Here is a 17,999-nt window from a genome sequence, read left to right as displayed (position 1 = left end):
AGCCAGATTAATGTTTAAGTAGGGCTATATAAAGTTCCCTAAACAGAACAAGTAGGTCAGTTTCAATCATAGCAACTACATTAGTCACAAAGTACCTCACACATATCTTATGTTCTGACCTTCAAAAGAAGTAAAACCATCTGTTTATGTACCATATTGTGTAGTAGGGCTACGGCATAATAATTAATTATAGAGATGGAGAAGAATTTAAAAATTCTGTCATTTACCCACCCTCATGTCATTCAAAACACATTAGACTTTAATTTATCTTCAAAAACAACAGATGAAGATATTTAAAGATATGCAAGTTATGTAAAGAGATACATTTTTGCATATGATAAACAGATTTAATTTAGTCTCTTTTCACATATAAACATCGATCAGCTTTTTTTCCACAGGTTTGCTTTATTTCCAAAAGACACAGGAGGTTGTATTTTTTATTTGAAAAAGCATGATTTGCTACTTTATAGCTCTAGTCAAAGTAGGTAGTATGTTGATGTGTGGAAATTATTTGTGATTCTTTTTTTCTAGAAGAGAACGACTGTTGTTGTATGTTGATGTCATAATTATTTTAAATTCTTTTTCTAGAGAGAGAGAGAGCGAGACTCTATACAGAGACAAATTTGTCAACGTTTCTGAATACCTTTGCATATCAATGACCTCAAAGCACGCATTGGAGAGCAGAAGGAGCCAGTGCAGATCCTCAGAACCTCTGGTGTGCAGAACACCTTCCCAAGTGACTACATGAGGACGCCGTAGACTCGCATCAGCTCCTGGGAGTTCACTATGTCGGCCTTGTTGAACACCACTCTTTGCTATAGGAGGCCTTTGTTCACCCCACAGAGCCATGGGAGACAATTTTTTTTTTTAATGTTTGAGCTTTTTTATTAAAACTTATCATGGACCGATGCAGTGCAACACCCGCTGAGTGGCATCAAACGGCTTTAAAGATCAAAGACAATTTTTTAAATAACTCTAGAATTAGTCTGAAAGAAGAAAGTCATATACACCTAGGATGATTTCAGGGTGAGTAATTTATGGCTTTTTTTATTTAACTAACCCTTTAACCATAGGTGCCTGTGAAGATCCACCATGAAGGCCATGGATTGGCCGATGGCCTGGGCCTAGCACTTAGTTGCTACCACCGTGAAGGGGATAATTAATATAATTTCAAGGGAATAATCGACAATTATGATTTGTGTCAGCTCTATAGGTCTTGATGTTGTTGTGGGAAATAGGGGCCTGTGGAGTCAAAAAGGTAAAGAACCATTGGATTAGACCACTGGATTTACTCAGGTTTTGCTAAATTGAAACTCTTATATTGAAATTTACGTTAAGTCAGAAGTTATTTTTAAGCATGTATAAAAAGGAAAAATTATTACATTTAGTCCATTTTTGTGCTTCAGTCACAGAGCTGTTAGACGTGTGTTGTTCAAGTGTGCTAGCAGGAGGACGCACAAACATCGAATTCGCTTTCCACTGTCTTCATGAAGTTCAAGGAAGCATAATGGTGAGCTTATTCATCATACATCAGTCTTATTTATAGATGTTTAAAACCGCTCAGTTATTCAACAGTCAGGCAGCACTGGATTTACTTTTAATGACAGGAGATTTTTGGACCTCCTGGCACCCTCTGAATGATTACACAGGTACAAACTCTTCACATCAAAATATATAAAGCATTCATAAGTCCTTCATAAACTTGATGTCACTGCAAGAGAGTGAAGTGTTCAAGAAAACTCTGGTTGAACACGACAAGGACAGATTTATAATGTAGTAAGAAAGTAAAAAAAATATAAATTGTATATATATATATATATATATATATATATATATATATATATTTTTTTTTTTTTTTTTATAGTTTTTTTAATACTTGAAAAAAGGTCTGTGGTTAATACAAGCCAACAATATTGAGTCTCTAAATAGTAGGGCTGTAATAATCCACCACAAACCGGTTGAAAATCTATACAAATATGTGTCAATTGAAATCGGTTGAGACGTTTATATTAATGTATCTCTGAGTGGAACTTAATTGTTTTTTTTGTTTTGTTTTTATTTATTTTTCAATAAAGAAGATATTTTCTTTTCATCTCATCTCTGTATCATTCATATTAAAGCGGTGTTCATAAGCGCTGCTGCTTCCTTGATAGCAGTAACCAAGGAAGCGCTGTATCTGCTGTTCCATAAACATGTGTTTTTCGTGATGTTTATGTAGTATACTTTCACAAAACTATAGTCAGAGCAATCGGTTCAAAAATTTAGAAATTTCTAAATGTTAGATTTAAAAAACAACTCATGCTGCATGTATTAAGCATCTTTGTTTGGATTGTTATTCAAATTCAGTGGCTGGCTCTTATTTTTAATGGAAAGGGTACAGGTTGTTTTTTGACATATTTCTGTTTCACAAAGAAATATGCAGTGTTTTGTCCAAGCAATAATAAAAGGAAATCTTTTCATTTATAATTGGTCAAAAATTTTGTTTAGAAAGAATCATGAAATCAGCATCATCGAATCGAATCATGAGTTTGAATGAATCGTTACATCCCTACTAAATATTCTAAGTTGATGTTTATTTTGTAGTTGCAGAGAAAATCAGTAGCCCAGTGTTTGGAGCATTACTATACATTATGAACCTAAAAAAAGTTCAAGCAATGTGTCCGAGCCACAAATAAAAAGGATGAAGGTGGAGGACAGTAAATGGACACAATACATCTGTATATACATCATCTAAAAAGATTACTGCTATTTTCCTAAGGGCATTCAGATGGTCAAGAGCACCCGCCTGAGCAGATAAATGTGATAAATCATGGTATTGAGGGAGAAAGAGAGCTCTGTACATTCACTCCACCGACAATTCCTACCGAAATTGCAACTTTTGGGTTACAAGTCGGACTCTGATCATTAGGCCACGACTGCCCCCCAAAACTCTGAAAGAGCCTCTGTCCCTCAAGATGGCAGTGGACTAAAAGTGACTAAAAAGTGACTAAAATGAACAGAATTCCAATCAGTATTTCATAAAAGATCATTTGTAAAGTTTTAGACTACAGTAAATATTCAACTCATTGTCCAGTGATTAATATGGACCTTGAAATTAGCCTTAATTGTAATCAAAAATAAAGTTCTCATCAAAAGAATAGCCAACTTCATGGATTCTTCGTGGAACTGTTTATTTCTTGTTCAAATTTTAAGAAATGCACAAGGCACTGAAGTTAACACTTTGGAGTTTTTAGAACATATCAGATTTGTTCATTTAATATGACAGGGTTTGACAAAAAAGGTTTCTTGGTTCTTATTTTGGATGTTTGTTCAACTGTTTGACATTAAGTTTGGGTTAAAATTCTCTCAAGATTTGTCATTACCAATTTGATTGTTTTCTAAACATTCCTTTGCTGTTCTAATAGAACAAATGTTTTACTAGTATTAAACTTATTTAAAATAAATGAGAACTGAAAATCACAATCTTCCATTGTTTATTGGAAGAGTATTTCATAGAACATTTTAATCTGAACATGCTACAAATAGAATACATTGTTAATTCTACTGTTGCAAGTATAAAAACAAAGATATCTCATTTGAATCTACATATTCCCTATAAATATAAAGGAGGAAGCGATACATTTGAAATGCATGGACGAGTTTGACAATGCATTTTATGTAATGAATACAACACTGTAAAGTGATAATACTATAGTAAGAGTAACAGCATATGCATATTTATTCAATAATACAACAGTTACTTTATGGCCTGGAATTTGATTGACCAAATTCGATTTTTCAGTATTCAAACTGTGCAGAGATGAAGTTGGCTTGATGTCTGCACAGCAGTGATTACTTAAGACCAAATCACAGCCGTACTGATATTCAGAACAGCAGCATGATTGCTCAATGCTCATGTGCTCATATTGCGTAAATATGTAATGCTTCAAAGACGTTAAGAATGTAGCAAAACAAATTTAGGAAAAATGTTGTAAAAACAGTATCTACAAGACAAACCCTCAGACCTCTTAGAGACCAAAGTCTATATTAAACAATAGTGTCATAGATTCCTTGTAAAAGGAATGTGTTATTTCAAAACGTATTCACATAGCAGTATAACTGTGTTTATCTTTTCTCATAATCCTTGCGTCTAAAACCTGTTGATTATGATGGTCATCAGATACCTAGCTTATTGTGGGATATGACAACGGTTCAAAGGCAACACTTAATATTAACATGTATATAGTTTTTAAACAATCTTAAAGGGATAGTCTTACTTCTGTTGAAAATAAAAGGTTTTGAAGAATGTGGTTAACCAAAAAGTTAATGTCTCCATTGACTTCCATAGTATTTTTCCATACGTTGAGTAAATCGAGGGTAAATTATGACAGAATTTACATTTTTGGTTGAACTATCCCTTTAACATGTCTGTATGCATATGTACATAAACAGTGATCATGACTCTTCTTCGGACACACAAGCGTTACTTTCATACGATACTAGAGCCTGGTAAAGACTTTCTCTGCTTTGGTTTCCACTAACGCTGTTCCACTGCTCAATTTCACGTGTGGAGGAGTCACCTTTCAGCTGATCCACATAGTCAGTGTTCTGATGGAGAAACAAAATGTGGTCAAGGTGTTTAGACCCCAATGTGGCCCTTCTTTGGGTCACTGGGGACTCCCTAGGGGCAAATGTCCGATCAGCAGAAACAGCAGTTGCAGGTATGGACAGGTATTTTCGAGCCAGTCTGGCCACAGCAGGAAAGCGATGCTCCTTGTTGCGCCACCATTGCAGGGGCGAGAGGCTGCGTCTGCAAAGTGGCTCTGCTATGTAGTTCTCCAGCTGTTGGTGAATCTCGGGCATTCGCTCAGTAGGATCCTCGCCCAGAATAATATCATACATGCTCTGCGGGAGAGGACTCATCTGTATACGAGGCGTGATCTGTAAATCTCCTCTCAGCGGTGAGGTCATACTGGTCCCACAAGAACGTCTTTTACGGTCGTTAGCATTCTTGAAAGGCGAACCAAGCGTGTTTTCATTGACTGGTTCTGGAGATAATATGACAACAGAGGGCTCGCTTGGGTGCAGCTCAATGCTGTCACCTTCCTCCACAGATCCACATGATTCAGGAGAATCCAAAGAAGCCATTGCAGGAATTGGCAAGGAATCATCCAATCCAAAAGCTGCAGGTTCTTCACGCTCGTCCACAGTCTCTTCCATTTCCATGCTTTGTCTCCTTTCTGGATTCATTTGTTTGTCGCTCGTAAAAGCATGAACAGATAGCAACTCTTTCACCTTGTCGTGCAACTTGCTGCGGGCATGTGGGCTAAGAAACCGCAACTCTTTAAAACGCGGATCCAGAAACGAGGACAATACAGCAGAAGAATCCAGAAGAGCATCTTCATCACTCAAACTCCACCGTTTGTCCATACCAGCACGAATTCTCTGCATAACTCCCTTCACCACTGGACAGGTACACTCTGAAATTTTCTGTCCAAGGAGCCGAGACACTCCTTGTAGGCATGGCATTAATGCTGAAATGGGACTGTTGATGTCCTCACTTAAAAACGATGCTGCAATGCGAACTGTTTTGAGCACAGGAACTAGTTCATGTATAAGACGCCACTGGTGATCTGCCAGATTTGTTGCTACATTTTTCTCCTCTAGGACAGAACTTATTACCCACTTGAGCTCCAGCAGACTCTCACACATCTCAATGGCAGTGGTCCAGCGCCCTGGGTCATTCAAGACAAGGCATGTGGACTCTTTATTAACAGCCTTGGCTTTCTGGCTCAGTGCCATAGAAGCGTTCACATTGTGCTGGAAATGTAGAACAATGGCACGGGCATCTGCCAGAGCTTGTCTGACAGTCTCCACACAAAGTCCCTCCTGGACACAAAGTTTCAGGGCCTGCCCTGCACAAAGCAGAGGTGCCCATCCCTCGGGAAGATTACTGGGAGGAGCATGGCTGGGTCCAGCAAATTCTTGCTGACATCCCGGATTAATGGCCATATTCTCCTGCCCCCTGGGCTCAGATCCACTGGGGGTGTCATGCACAACACAGAAAATGAAGTTCTCTGGGAGCTGGAACTCGGAGAGGACTGCTCTCAAAGTGTCTGCAAAGCTCGTTTGCCCACTTTTAGATGGGCTTCTTTTGAATTCTGCTATTGGACGGGTCTCAAGCACGTAACGTGCCAGGCGCCAATTAGAGTCTACAAAATGCGTGCTGACTGTAAGGTAGTACTGACCATCCCCATCAACACCACACCCATCTATGGATCGCCAATATTCAGTGCAGAGGGTCAGACAGTGAGAAGTTAGACTTGTCTGTAGATACTGTTGAAGGCATTGCTTGAGGATGTGGTAGCGATGCCAAAGAAGACTGCCAAGTAGAGATGGAGAAGGCACGGGGTAGCTAGGCTCTAGACAACTCAGTAAGAGTTTGAACCCCCTCTCTTCTACCACAGACAATGGCCGAAGGTCTCTGAAGACCATTTCCAAGATAAGATCGGTCAAAACCTCTGCTCGCTTGTTGCTGCAGGCTCTTGACCCGCTGCGGTTACTGCTGCCTCCAGCAGTGCTGCCTATCTCGCCTACAGGAAAATTATACATTAGGCAACCTATATCTGTATCTTGGTGCACAATGGCATTTGAACTAGAAGTACCGCTTCCTGCTACACAGTCAGGGGTGTATGTGGTCCGAGCTGGATTGGTCTCTGCCATCTCAGCTGGCAGTACTTCTTCCTGCTCCTCTTTGACAGTAACTGGCAGTGCTGGTTGAAACGGAGCATTGCCTGTGGTGTGGCATCTATTACTACGTAAAGAGGTCTGAATGTGAGAATGCAAAGCTGCAGGACTGGGGATGCCTGTTGTGTTGTGAGGAGGTACTGCTCCTTCTCGAATGCTGTGTTTGCGTCCTAAGTGTTCTCTCATGGAAGTAGTGCTGTTGTGAAAGGAAAGCTGTCTCTTACAATGGTTACACTCGACACGATGCAGACTTAACTGAGTGTAGTGGTTCCACACTTTCGATGTGCGGCGAACAGAAAATGGCAAAAAACGCTGCATTCTCCGACGAAGAGTTGGATTGCTGTGACTTCCAGGATGCCTTTGAGGTGGGAGATCCATGGCTGTGGTGAAATAAAAAACAAAACAAAAATCAGGGCATACATTTTTAATGCATGTCATTTAAGAACAAGAGAATTGAACAGGAACTTATGTAATTATGCAACTACAGTTACATTTATTTTGTACTGAAAATGCTATGAAAAAATATTTCATCCTAATCCTTTATGTAATGTCAAGAGTTTATATTTTTTGTAACAAACATTTTCATAGAAATGGTATGTCATTGTTAGAATGTGGTCCTTGCAACCATGTTTCCTGGGGTTCAAGAAAATGTCATAAATGTACAGAAACCCCAGTGCTGTATGCAATGTGTAAATCTAGAGAAATAACATTATCAGGACTGCCTTTTTGTTTATATTTTACAACTTAACTGTAACCCTTTTCTTAATGCTGTGACACTCACAATACAGCTTTTTAAAATATTCTTTCATGAAGTCTCTCACCTAACCTGCCCAAGTCACAGTGCACAAATTAGTTCTCGTAACCATTTGGTTGTGTGAGTGTGTGTTAGAGAGAAATAAAGAGAAAGTGACTTGTGCTGCAATTAAAGAGAACTTCTATTTAGTAGAAAAATATTATACAAACATTGCAGTTTAGCCTGATCTTGTGTTCACTATATAATGTTTTTGTGGCTGCTCAAAACCACTTGTACAACGTTTCTTGAACATGTATTTGGTTATATAAAATTAATATGTTTTTTGCAACTAAAATATAGCTTTCGAGTATGTCCTTTGTTTTCAATCTAAATAGTTAAACTTCTAGTCATACCTTGGTTCCATTAACTGTTTTATCTCAGATGTGGTTTGTTGCAGATCATTGTCACATAACCTAAAGACAGCCAAAATGCAATTCTCTATAATGCTATAAAAGCGTAGTTGTAAGATAAGGAAAAGGTTCATTTATTTTTTTATTTATTCTGTGAATGGACACTATTTCACAAGTTCATCACTCTTTGGATATCTTGCCATTTATATTAAAAGGTCTTGCAGTGTGTGAAATAATTTTCAAAAACTACATATATATGGTATATGTAGTATCTTACGCTGTTGTTAATATATTCTTATGTTAATAAAACTCTTTATATAATAAGTATACCAGAACACTGTTGAAAAGATTGAAAAAAAAAAACTATAGCAGGTAGGCTACATTACATTTAGATTACATAGATACATTTTTTGTTTTTCGCGGGAACATTAGAACAAATGATAAGATTTGTATTAAGAGACTGACTCCATGTCAGGTATAATCGTCTCTTGCTCATTACAAGACCGTTTAGCCAGAGAACAATAACCACGCAAAATGATAATAATGAAACTAAATTAGTCTATTATTTACATTAAACGTCACTGGATGTTCTTCCGGGCGAGCATAAGGTTAAAGTCACACCTCCAGCTCGTGTGTTATCACCACTAAATTATACACGCTTCCGCAGTGCTGACTTGTATAACTTCGCGTCGGAAAATAAATATTAGTTTACTAATAACATTTTTAAAAAAAGCGTCTCAGAATGCCTGCACATCCTCCTCGACCTACACACTGGATGTGCTCTGCGCGTTGGCCTCTAGGGTACGAGGGTAAGTTGTACACATTCAAGAGAAGCGAATAATGTACATCAGGCGCGTTTATATACATCATAATTGCTTGATCCTGCTCGTGTATATAAGATATATAAATTGTTACATAATTGTAAATATGTTATTATTAATGGACAGCAACTTATAAGTAATAATGTAAACAACGCAGTTCGGTTCATTGTCATTTTGAAAAACTATTTTGCGACATTCCCCTAAAGCGAATTTACTTCCGATGTCCGCATGATGTGTCAATAAAACAAACAACTTCATTTCAGGCGAAGTGAATGAGATATTGCTTGGATATCGTTCACTGCAGTCTGGCTCAAATTTTAATTTGCCAAAATGGATTATTCTGGAAAAGAAAAGGAAGCTATGGCCATCATGGCTGAGGCAGACAAGAAAATGAAAACGTCGCATTCGTTATTCGGGTCGTTTTTGGGGTAAATCCAATCTTTTTTTTTTCCTTTTTCTTTTCTTTTTTTTATTTTGCACCTCTGCAATATTGAATGTGCAAATCTGTCGCATTAAAATCTAAAATAAAAGGTGGAGAATCCAATCCGTGCGCAAAAAGCAATGTTTATATAATTAGAATGATCAAATATAATCGATGGGCAATATTTTGAAACGGTATTATTTGTAATACAACGTTGTTCGCATTTAGCTGTCGTAAACCTAACAGAGCTTATTTTTCCAGTGCGCAGTCTTTGCACACAAATGAAACCAGCCATTAGGCAAGTAGAATCGCAGTGCAGTATAAAGCGTCATTATAATAAAAGAGTTGCGCGCGCTGAATGCATCATTCGCGCGCCCTCTCGCTTTTTATTCACGCGCAACTCAAAGCCAGTGCACACGGAGTCGTTTAACTCTTTTTGCTTTAATTGTAACACTTTTGATACTCACCCACGCTGCCTTCGTTGGGCTCTTCAGTGCATTGTCTTTCCCCGCCGTTGGCTACACTGGAGATGTTGAGTCGATGTTTCACTCTGAGGTGTTTAATCATGTTTGCTGTATTTGAAGAGAACTTAAAGTTCTTCTTACACAGCCTGCAGTAAACGGTGGCATTGCTCTCATTTTTGATGTAGTACTTCCAGGCTATAGAGCAATGTCGGGGCTGTGTTTTCACGTTGATTTCTGGCTCCTCTTGCTTCATGTTGGCCATATCAGGTTTGAAAACACGTTGTGAGTTCAGGCGAGCGCTGCTAATAGCGCCTCCTATCGGTTTGAATGAACCTTCCCCTTTGTTCATTGCAGGAGTTCCTCCAAAGTCGAGGAAGGCTGTGACTTGTACGTGAAAGCTGCAAACATGTTCAAGATGGCCAAGAACTGGAATGGTACGACACCTAGCAACTTTGGCGCCACAGTATGAGAGTGTTCAATAAGAATGTGTCATTTGGAATAATTATTTGTTCCCCTTTAAGCTGCAGGAGATGCCTTCTGCAAAGCTGCACAACTGTATTTACAGGTGCAAAGCAAGCACAATGCAGCCATAAACCTTCTTGATGCTGGTAATGCGTTCAAAAAAGCTGATCCTCAAGGTATAGCTCTTATTGTTACTTTTACATTATGAGCAATAAAAACCTCTCAGTATGTAGTGTCTGTAATTCAAAAGTAGAAATTATATTATTGCTCTTTCTGCAACTTTTCTACACAGAGGCTATAAGCTGTTTCTGTCAGGCCATTGACATCTACACAGACATGGTGAGAAAAATGATAGAAAAGTCTTTATTAAGCATTCAAATATAATTCAACATAGAAATGCAACTAAGTTTTTTTTTGTTTTATGGTAATACACTTTGGATTTGGGATTTTCCACAGGGACGTTTCAACATTGCAGCGAAACACCACATATCTGTTGCTGAAATCTACGAATCTGAGTTACTGGACATAGATAAAGTAAGTGGGAAGTTATCTATTTATCACTAAGTGGCTCAAATGAATTTTGTCAGTAGGTGTATAAAAATACACTACCGTTCAAATGTTTGGGGTCCGTAAGATATTAAATGAATATTTTTATTCAGAAAAGATGCATTAAATTGATAAAGTAGAACCTTGTGAAAAATAAAAAGAAATGTTTCTTGAGCAGCAGCTCTTAATATTAGATTGATTTCTGAAGGATACTGAAGACTGGTCCAATGACTGCTCAAAAATTCAGCTTTGCAAATTACATTTTAAAATGCATTAAAATACAAAACTGTTTTAATATTAGAGTCCCCAAACTTTTGAAAAGTAGTGAATGCATCTACTTTTAATGCATCCATTCGATACTATAATGACTGAAATAAGAACCCCTTCTGAAAGCAATGTGAAAGAAAAATAATTGTTCATTTGCTATTATTTGTGCCCATAATACTTATGTTTATTTGTTTACAGGCTGTTGCTCATTATGAATATGCTGCAGATTATTACAAAGGAGAGGAGTCCACCAGGTACTCTACAGTAGTCTTTTTATTAGAAGTGTTTTAGAACAGTCTAGGTATGAGCACAGAAGTGGTGTTGTAATTAAATGATTTCATTTAGTATTATTAAAATATATGAAATCTCTCTCTCGGTCTTTAGTGCAGCCAACAAGTGTCTTCTCAAAGTGGCAACATATGCGGCTCAGATGGAGCAGTACCAGAAAGCCACTGAAATATTTGAGCAGGTCTGTGTGGCTTGATCTTCTTTTGAAAAGCTGTGTGTGCGATTGTCTCATTCATCCTTCATGTTGACTGGCATGTTGTCTCTGCTCAGATTGGGACTTACTCCATGGACACTACCTTGTTGAAGTATGGTGCTAAGGACCATTTCTTCAAAGCAGCACTGTGTCACTTCTGTGTGGATATGCTCAACTGCAAGGTGACTGATTTACACTCTTCATGATTTGAAGATATACGGTGATTGAAATGCAACTTCCTGCTGTCTCATTATTAAGCCTTGTTCTCTTCAACAGCTGGCTGTACAAAAGTATGAAGAAATGTATCCAGCCTTCTCAGATGCTAGAGAGTGCAAGCTTCTTAAGGTTGGAGTCTTTCTTTCCAATACATTTAGTTACTTAAAGCTTTTTTCTATGGAATTTAATCTTACCAACTCCACATTTTTGAACAGTAGTGAACAGTGTCCTTGAATGTTTTGTGAGGCTTTATATAAAGTGATCAAACACAATTTAAGTTTCTGCATTTCACACTAAACAGAAACTTCTTAATGCACATGAAGAGCAGAATATTGATGCGTACGCTGATGCAGTAAGTTCTCTTATATCTCTTATAAGTTCTCTCATAAGTATATTGTTTCAGGTTTTTTCTCTCATAAGTATATTGTTTCATTGCACACATTTTAACTGTGGTAGTTCCTTCATGAATTACTCCATGCAAAGTTCTGGATTTATTTTATTTCATTAGGTCAGGGAATTTGAATCCATCACCAGGCTTGATCAGTGGCAGACCACCATGCTACTAAGAATCAAGAAGACCATTCAGGACGAGGAGAATGACCTTCGCTAAAGTGAAGACATGATTCCAAGCTCATTCCCCATTCTCATGCTCTTCCTCTCACTTCACAGTGATTCCTTTCCTACCGTGTTTATTATTTATTCATATGTGAAAATGAAGGTCACATGCACATTATACACATTATTGTCTTAAGACGTTTTCTCCCAAGTCTTATGGTCTTCAAAGAAATTGAACCTTTATCCCAAAGAACACTGTGAAGGCTTCTAGAATGAAGAGAGAGAATTTATTTTACAAGCTTTGACCACAACATTCCTTTCTTGTAAATGTAACTCCTCGTAAATCGGATTATTTTATATGTCACCATTTGCGTTCGTGCTTGTGTAGCTTCAGTAGTTTTATTTATTATTCTTTTATTAATGGTTGTAGATGATCTTTTGATTTTCATTTGTTACTGAGCAAGTCGCAAGGCTCGTATGTGTCAATATTTATTAGTAGTATTTAGTAAAATTCTATAACTGTGATGATCAGTTAGAATCAGCTGTCAGAGTACTAATTGCCATCTTGTTTTCCTTAATGGAGCACATATATCAAGAACTAAATTTGAGCAAGTCGCAAGGCTCGTTTGTGTCATTATTTATTATTAGTATTTATTAAAATTCTATAACTGTGATGATCAGCTAGAATCAGCTGTTAGAGTACTAACTGCCATCTTGTTTTCCTTAATGGAGGAAAAAGTCAAGAACTACATTTCTTCTTATATGAAATAAGCCTATTTAAAAACTGATAATACATTTAGCATAAATTATTTTGATTTTTGTACCAAAACATAAGAGTGAATCTGCATGATGATAATGTAATTTGCAGGACTTGTACTTGAGGAACCAGCTTGAAATGAAACTGTTTTAGTTTTTCTTAAGCTCATATCAAGCCGAGTTCAATTCACTGATATATTCCAGTACTAATAAATAGGTTTCCTATTATTTAAGTAATTCATTTTTGCAATTAAGTGCTTTACGTGTTGACAATTTTATCTACACACATATGTTCAGATGATTCAGATAACTAGTCATGAACTAATACAGGAACTTCAGCATAGAAGAAAGCATGGCAGAATAAGAATAATGTAACAACAAAAGTGTAACACATGGTATAATGTTTGGAGAAAAGAATTGGAAGCATGCATTAATTTATCAAAACTGCTATGTTAAACTGATTTAAAAAGCTAATAAATGATTTGATTCCCTCAATTTTTGTTATTAATATTTCATCGATGTAGACATACATACAAAGACAGTCTTTAGACCGTTATGGTTTCTTTAAGGAACTGCACTCATACAAATGTAAGCATCTGACCATCAACACACCTTCTGAAGCAGGTTTATTTTGGTCCATTTTAATCATCCTCCTCCTCATCTTCTTCCAGATCCTCAGTCTCTTCCAGGGCTGCTGTCTGCTCCTCCAGAGCAGCTTTTAAAGCCTGCTCTTCTTCCACACTGGGGTCCAGGGCCTCTGTAATTTCAGGCCCGCTGGGGTACTCATTTTGAGGTGGTGGAAAAATGGTTGGGGTATAGGCCTCCCCGATATATTTCATCCCCCAACCAATGTATATGTTTCCAAACTTCCTGAGAAGGAGCAGAGGATTGGTTTTACTCAGCCGAAGAACTATCAGTTTGTAGAGATGTTTGGACGGAGTGTACATTTTGAAAAACAAGGTTCTTACCTGCCACTAGCGTAAGCATAAGATCCAGGCCAGAGGTTGGAGCGCAGCACAGCGATGGAAAACTGAGGAATGAGGTTAGAGGAGACCATGGTGCTCCAAGGTGGGGTGTCATTAATCTCTGTGGACAGAACATATTCTGCATTACAGCTCAACATTTAAACTGTACTGGAGGGATTTCATGTAAATGTTATGCAGTGTGACTGACTTGAGTCCTCAGACAGAGGCGTCAGAAGAGGAGGCCCGACTTCAGGCTCTGGCTCATCAGATTCTTCCTCCCTCTCTTCATCCTCAGCATCTTCATCCACGTCATCAGCAGACTTCTTAGTTACGTTTACCCACACACAGCGGCCCTAACATTCATGTATAGTGCTGTGTAAATGTCTAAAGCTTGTTACATTTTTTAGCCTTTATTATGATAGGACAGAGTAGAGTTGGAGAGGAGAGGTGGGGTGGTCGGGAAAGATCCTTGACAGGATTCGAACTCGGGACAGCTGTAGTGCAGTGGCACTGTATGTTAAATTATTCACCCAAAAAATGTTTGTTATACATACTTTTTGCTTTAGTGTGCCAGTAGGAAATCAGTTTTCATTTCCAAAGATTCCTTTTGAAAATGAATTGAAAATCCACTCAATTGACCTATAGATAAGCCCATCCCCTCGAATGCAGTTGAGCCAATGGCAGAGGAGTATTAGTTGCATGGGGAGCAGAACTCGAACATCTTTAGGTTTCAGAGCCACAGAGAAACATTCTAAGATCCGAAGCTTGCACCGGTTTAATTGTGTTTATGCTAGAAAAATGGAAAATCGATGTGTCTAGGGTACTTGTAACACTGATTCCAGTCATCCTGAGAGGATGGGCAATGTAAGTTATTTTATTACATTTCCTAAATCCAACTAAAACAGAGCAATATGTCCCCAAGCAAGAAGACGAAAACGTTAATTTTCTGGTTGTCATACTCTCATTAAGTTACACTTTTCATCAGCTCAAGCAAAACGTTCACGTCATCTTGAGCTTTAGCAAGGTATCTCTGGCTAAAACTAGCTAACGTTAGCATTAAAGTTAGTGAGTCCATGCTAACGTACAAACCTAAATAGCAAACTGTTCTCACATCATGTACCGTGCATTTAATTTTACCCTTATGAAAGGTGCTAAACCGTTTGCTTTGTGATCTGTATTTTTACACTTATTTTAATATATTTTATATATCCCTCCATTGCATATTTAAGTCCCACTTGAAGGTCCATCTTTGTCCAAAATTTTCCCAATACACTGACAGCTGTCATTGTAAGACTGAGCAACTCCATTTGTTTGTCCGAGTGAGCAACAGTAACTTAGGGGGTCAGACAGACAGTATGATCCCGATTACATGATTCTGATTTCCTACTGGCATACTATATCAAAAGACATAAATAACCAATGACAATGGCATACGCAGCCTTAAAAATGAGACACTGTTACCAAAACTCACTCGAGATCCACTTCAGTGGACGTTTTAGGGCAGATTAATTTCTTACCTGTGTAAGTATATGCTGTACATGATGGACCCATAGATTCAGAGACTCAGCCATCTCATTTACATTGATGCCCTCAAAGTTAGGATTCTCCTCATAACTGTCTCGCAGGCCATCATCCTCCCCTTCATCCTCTCCAAACTGGTAGAATCCCAGAGGACTGACATGCGTGCCTGCTGAGATCCGTGCGATCTGGGCACGCAGGAAGTTTGCCTCATTGCCAGGAAAGGGAGGATAACTTACAACAGGAGCATCGAGCCTGCCTGTGAAGAACCTGCGGATCTGCCGCGCTACTGTGATCTGAGCGGGGCTGACCATCGGCAGTCTGACCCACGGCATCCCGGGCTCTTGACACACAAAATAAGTGTATTTGTTCACACCAGTGTGATTTTCTTCCTTTGGCACTGGTGGAGGTGGCTTGTATGTCGATTTGGGGGGAGGATCAGCCTGCAATTGAAGTTCAAAAATGTTCTTTTCAAGTTTGAATGCACATTGTTATACAGATTTTTTCCCTTTACTGTTGATCAGCAAAATTTTTGTGGGCAAAATACAGTCATTTCAATTGAAATCCGTGTATTCAGATTTAACTCATGTTCAAATTTGTTGTGTGAATTCAATGCTAAATTTTGCAGGCAAAAAGACTTCACTTTCAAACCAAGCAAACTCCTGTGAACTTGAAAATTAGAGAAATCTGCTTAAGGCAATCTTTCACCATAATGTAAAACTCCAGATTGCACAGATTGTTACTGAAATTAAAACAAACAGCAGCAGAATATAATCGAGCAACATTAAATGTGACTGCATCTTTACTCCAAAACGTATGACATTTAATGCAGATTTATATACTTCAGTTGCCATTTAGTGACTTACAGCTTCCACAAGTTCTGTCTCGTCCTTGTCCTCCCGTAGCTCTTCCTCCCTCTCCTCATCCTCATGTGTTTGTTCTGTCCCCTCCTCCTCCTCTCCTTCACCCTCTCTGAATTCCCCCTCAGCCACCAGATAGTTGCTGTGCGTGCCGAAGATCTTGCCCCAGAATCGACAGCGCAGGAGACACTGTGAGTCCACCAGCTGCTTCAAAGCCAGAAACACTCTATGCATCTCCTCTCTGCCCAGACCCACACCAGCTTGCTCAAAGAAGAACGCGAGTTCTGCAACATTCGGCAGAGGAGACTCAACCTGGAAATGTTACACGATGTACAGAAATTGTTGTATTGTACTGAACTACCCATAGGACTCACCACAATACTGATCGTCTACATTGGTCCTAAAGTAAAAGTATTTGAATCTTTTAAGGTTTTAAGACTTTTATCAATCTTTGAAACATTAATATATTTTTAATGAAACTTGAGTGGTCTCTGTCCTTCCATTGAAAGTCCAGTACTTATAAGATCCAACGTATGGTGTCATAAATTGAATCTATATGAAGCCAGCGCTTTAATTCAAGTATTGTGTAGAGATTTGATTATATGATTAGCATTTAATGTAAGCTTTTATTAATATCAAAAACAATGACTGACACAAACATGGAGTACATATCGTAAACACAAAAGCTCAAGGTTTCCATGTTTACCATATGATCTATGTACATCATGTGTTGAATAAAAACCTGAATGAAATCTGTTCACGATGTAAAGAAATGGTGTCTCGTCACAAAACTTGGAGTGAACCACTCAGTTCATATGGATAAACCTTTTTGGACTTTCTAAACCACTCTGGTTAAATTAAACATCTTAGTTTCAGGAGCAAGACCAACATGCTCTCTTACCAGATCTTCCTCACGATCCCCTTCATCGCCGGCCGCGCGCGTGAAGAGCGCCTTCTGTTGCTCGGCCAGTAACAGTGCCGCGGACGAGCACGCACTGTCACGCAGGGTGTCCTGCTTCTCCTGAAGGATGCTTGCTTTCAGCTCGCGACTCATGTCTTCGATCACATCCACTGCGTTCTCCGGACGCTCGTCCATAACTTTGGTTAACAGTCGCACGAGGTGCTCATAGCTGGACGAAGAGGTTCAAGAGCATCAGCAATCAACAATGTGTTTACTAAACACTACCGCTATTGGATGCTGATTTGATTACTTGTAGGCAATTAAGGCAAGATAGCTAGATTTAATACATTAACTGCAAAGGTACATGCGAGTTCGGGGCATGTTGACACAAGGTGTCTCTATACCTCTATCATAACTTCTTATATTGGCAATAATGGTGGAAATGTGTTTCAATAAATGTCCTCTGTAAAGGTATATAACGGTGCTAAAATAATTTAAGGATATCTTAAAAAATCTGTAATACTGTATGAAGCGAATGCGATGATGTAACGTTACTTACAGATTGAGGTTTGTTTTAGTGCTGTTCTTCATCATGAAAGCTTTAAAACGCGCTGCGGCCTGCAGTCTCTCATTGTTCAACGCTTCCTCGGTGACCTCCATTTCGGTAAAACGTACAAACTGTCGACGACTAATTAAAACTATATATTTTTTCAGCTTTTCTTAAGGCAAATATCAATTAACATCAAACCGGCTTCGCAAAGACATCAGCGCAATTCCCGTAGCTCACTTCCGTTGCTATGGACTCTGCAGTGTATCTACAACACACTTGTTGCCTGGCAGCGTCATTATTCTGATTGGTCAAATGCTGTCAGAATTAACATATTCATAATAGACTGA

At 38.4% G+C, this 17,999-nt stretch overlaps 3 protein-coding genes across 5 annotated transcripts; 1 reads left to right on the top strand and 2 right to left on the bottom strand.

Moving 5' to 3' along the window:
• Positions 1–3,153: 3,153 nt before the first annotated feature.
• On the bottom strand, positions 3,154–9,860 carry LOC127996020 (uncharacterized). Of its 2 annotated transcripts, XM_052591917.1 has the most exons (3): positions 8,440–8,660; positions 7,873–7,932; positions 3,154–7,106 (listed from the first exon to the last, which is right to left on the bottom strand). In XM_052591917.1, the coding sequence occupies exon 3, from the start codon at positions 7,102–7,104 to the stop codon at positions 4,435–4,437; it is 2,670 nt and encodes an 889-aa protein (XP_052447877.1). In that variant the 5' UTR covers positions 7,105–7,106; positions 7,873–7,932; positions 8,440–8,660; the 3' UTR covers positions 3,154–4,434. The 2 variants fall into 2 exon arrangements, with proteins under 2 accessions (XP_052447877.1, XP_052447874.1); XM_052591914.1 differs by lacking the exons at positions 7,873–7,932; positions 8,440–8,660 and adding an exon at positions 9,579–9,860.
• LOC127996072 (alpha-soluble NSF attachment protein) lies at positions 8,898–13,353 on the top strand. Its single transcript, XM_052591920.1, has 11 exons — positions 8,898–9,118; positions 9,930–10,009; positions 10,097–10,213; positions 10,330–10,376; positions 10,494–10,571; positions 11,049–11,104; positions 11,235–11,319; positions 11,409–11,513; positions 11,608–11,676; positions 11,849–11,899; positions 12,056–13,353. The coding sequence occupies exons 1-11, from the start codon at positions 9,021–9,023 to the stop codon at positions 12,155–12,157; spliced, it is 888 nt and encodes a 295-aa protein (XP_052447880.1). The 5' UTR covers positions 8,898–9,020; the 3' UTR covers positions 12,158–13,353.
• Positions 12,027–17,915, bottom strand: rsph4a (radial spoke head component 4A). Of its 2 annotated transcripts, XM_052591918.1 has the most exons (8): positions 17,662–17,914; positions 17,103–17,331; positions 16,208–16,513; positions 15,341–15,784; positions 14,032–14,176; positions 13,827–13,944; positions 13,471–13,728; positions 12,027–12,369 (listed from the first exon to the last, which is right to left on the bottom strand). In XM_052591918.1, the coding sequence occupies exons 1-7, from the start codon at positions 17,760–17,762 to the stop codon at positions 13,500–13,502; spliced, it is 1,572 nt and encodes a 523-aa protein (XP_052447878.1). In that variant the 5' UTR covers positions 17,763–17,914; the 3' UTR covers positions 12,027–12,369; positions 13,471–13,499. The 2 variants fall into 2 exon arrangements, with proteins under 2 accessions (XP_052447878.1, XP_052447879.1); XM_052591919.1 differs by lacking the exon at positions 12,027–12,369 and having other exon boundaries at positions 13,468–13,728; positions 17,662–17,915.
• Between the last annotated feature and the right edge of the window lie 84 nt (positions 17,916–17,999).

This window comes from Carassius gibelio, chromosome A5 (assembly GCF_023724105.1).
Source record: "Carassius gibelio isolate Cgi1373 ecotype wild population from Czech Republic chromosome A5, carGib1.2-hapl.c, whole genome shotgun sequence".
Classification (NCBI taxonomy): Eukaryota; Metazoa; Chordata; class Actinopteri; order Cypriniformes; family Cyprinidae; genus Carassius; species Carassius gibelio.
Note: the sequence above shows the minus strand (reverse complement) of the source record. Positions and strands in the feature narration are given on the sequence as shown.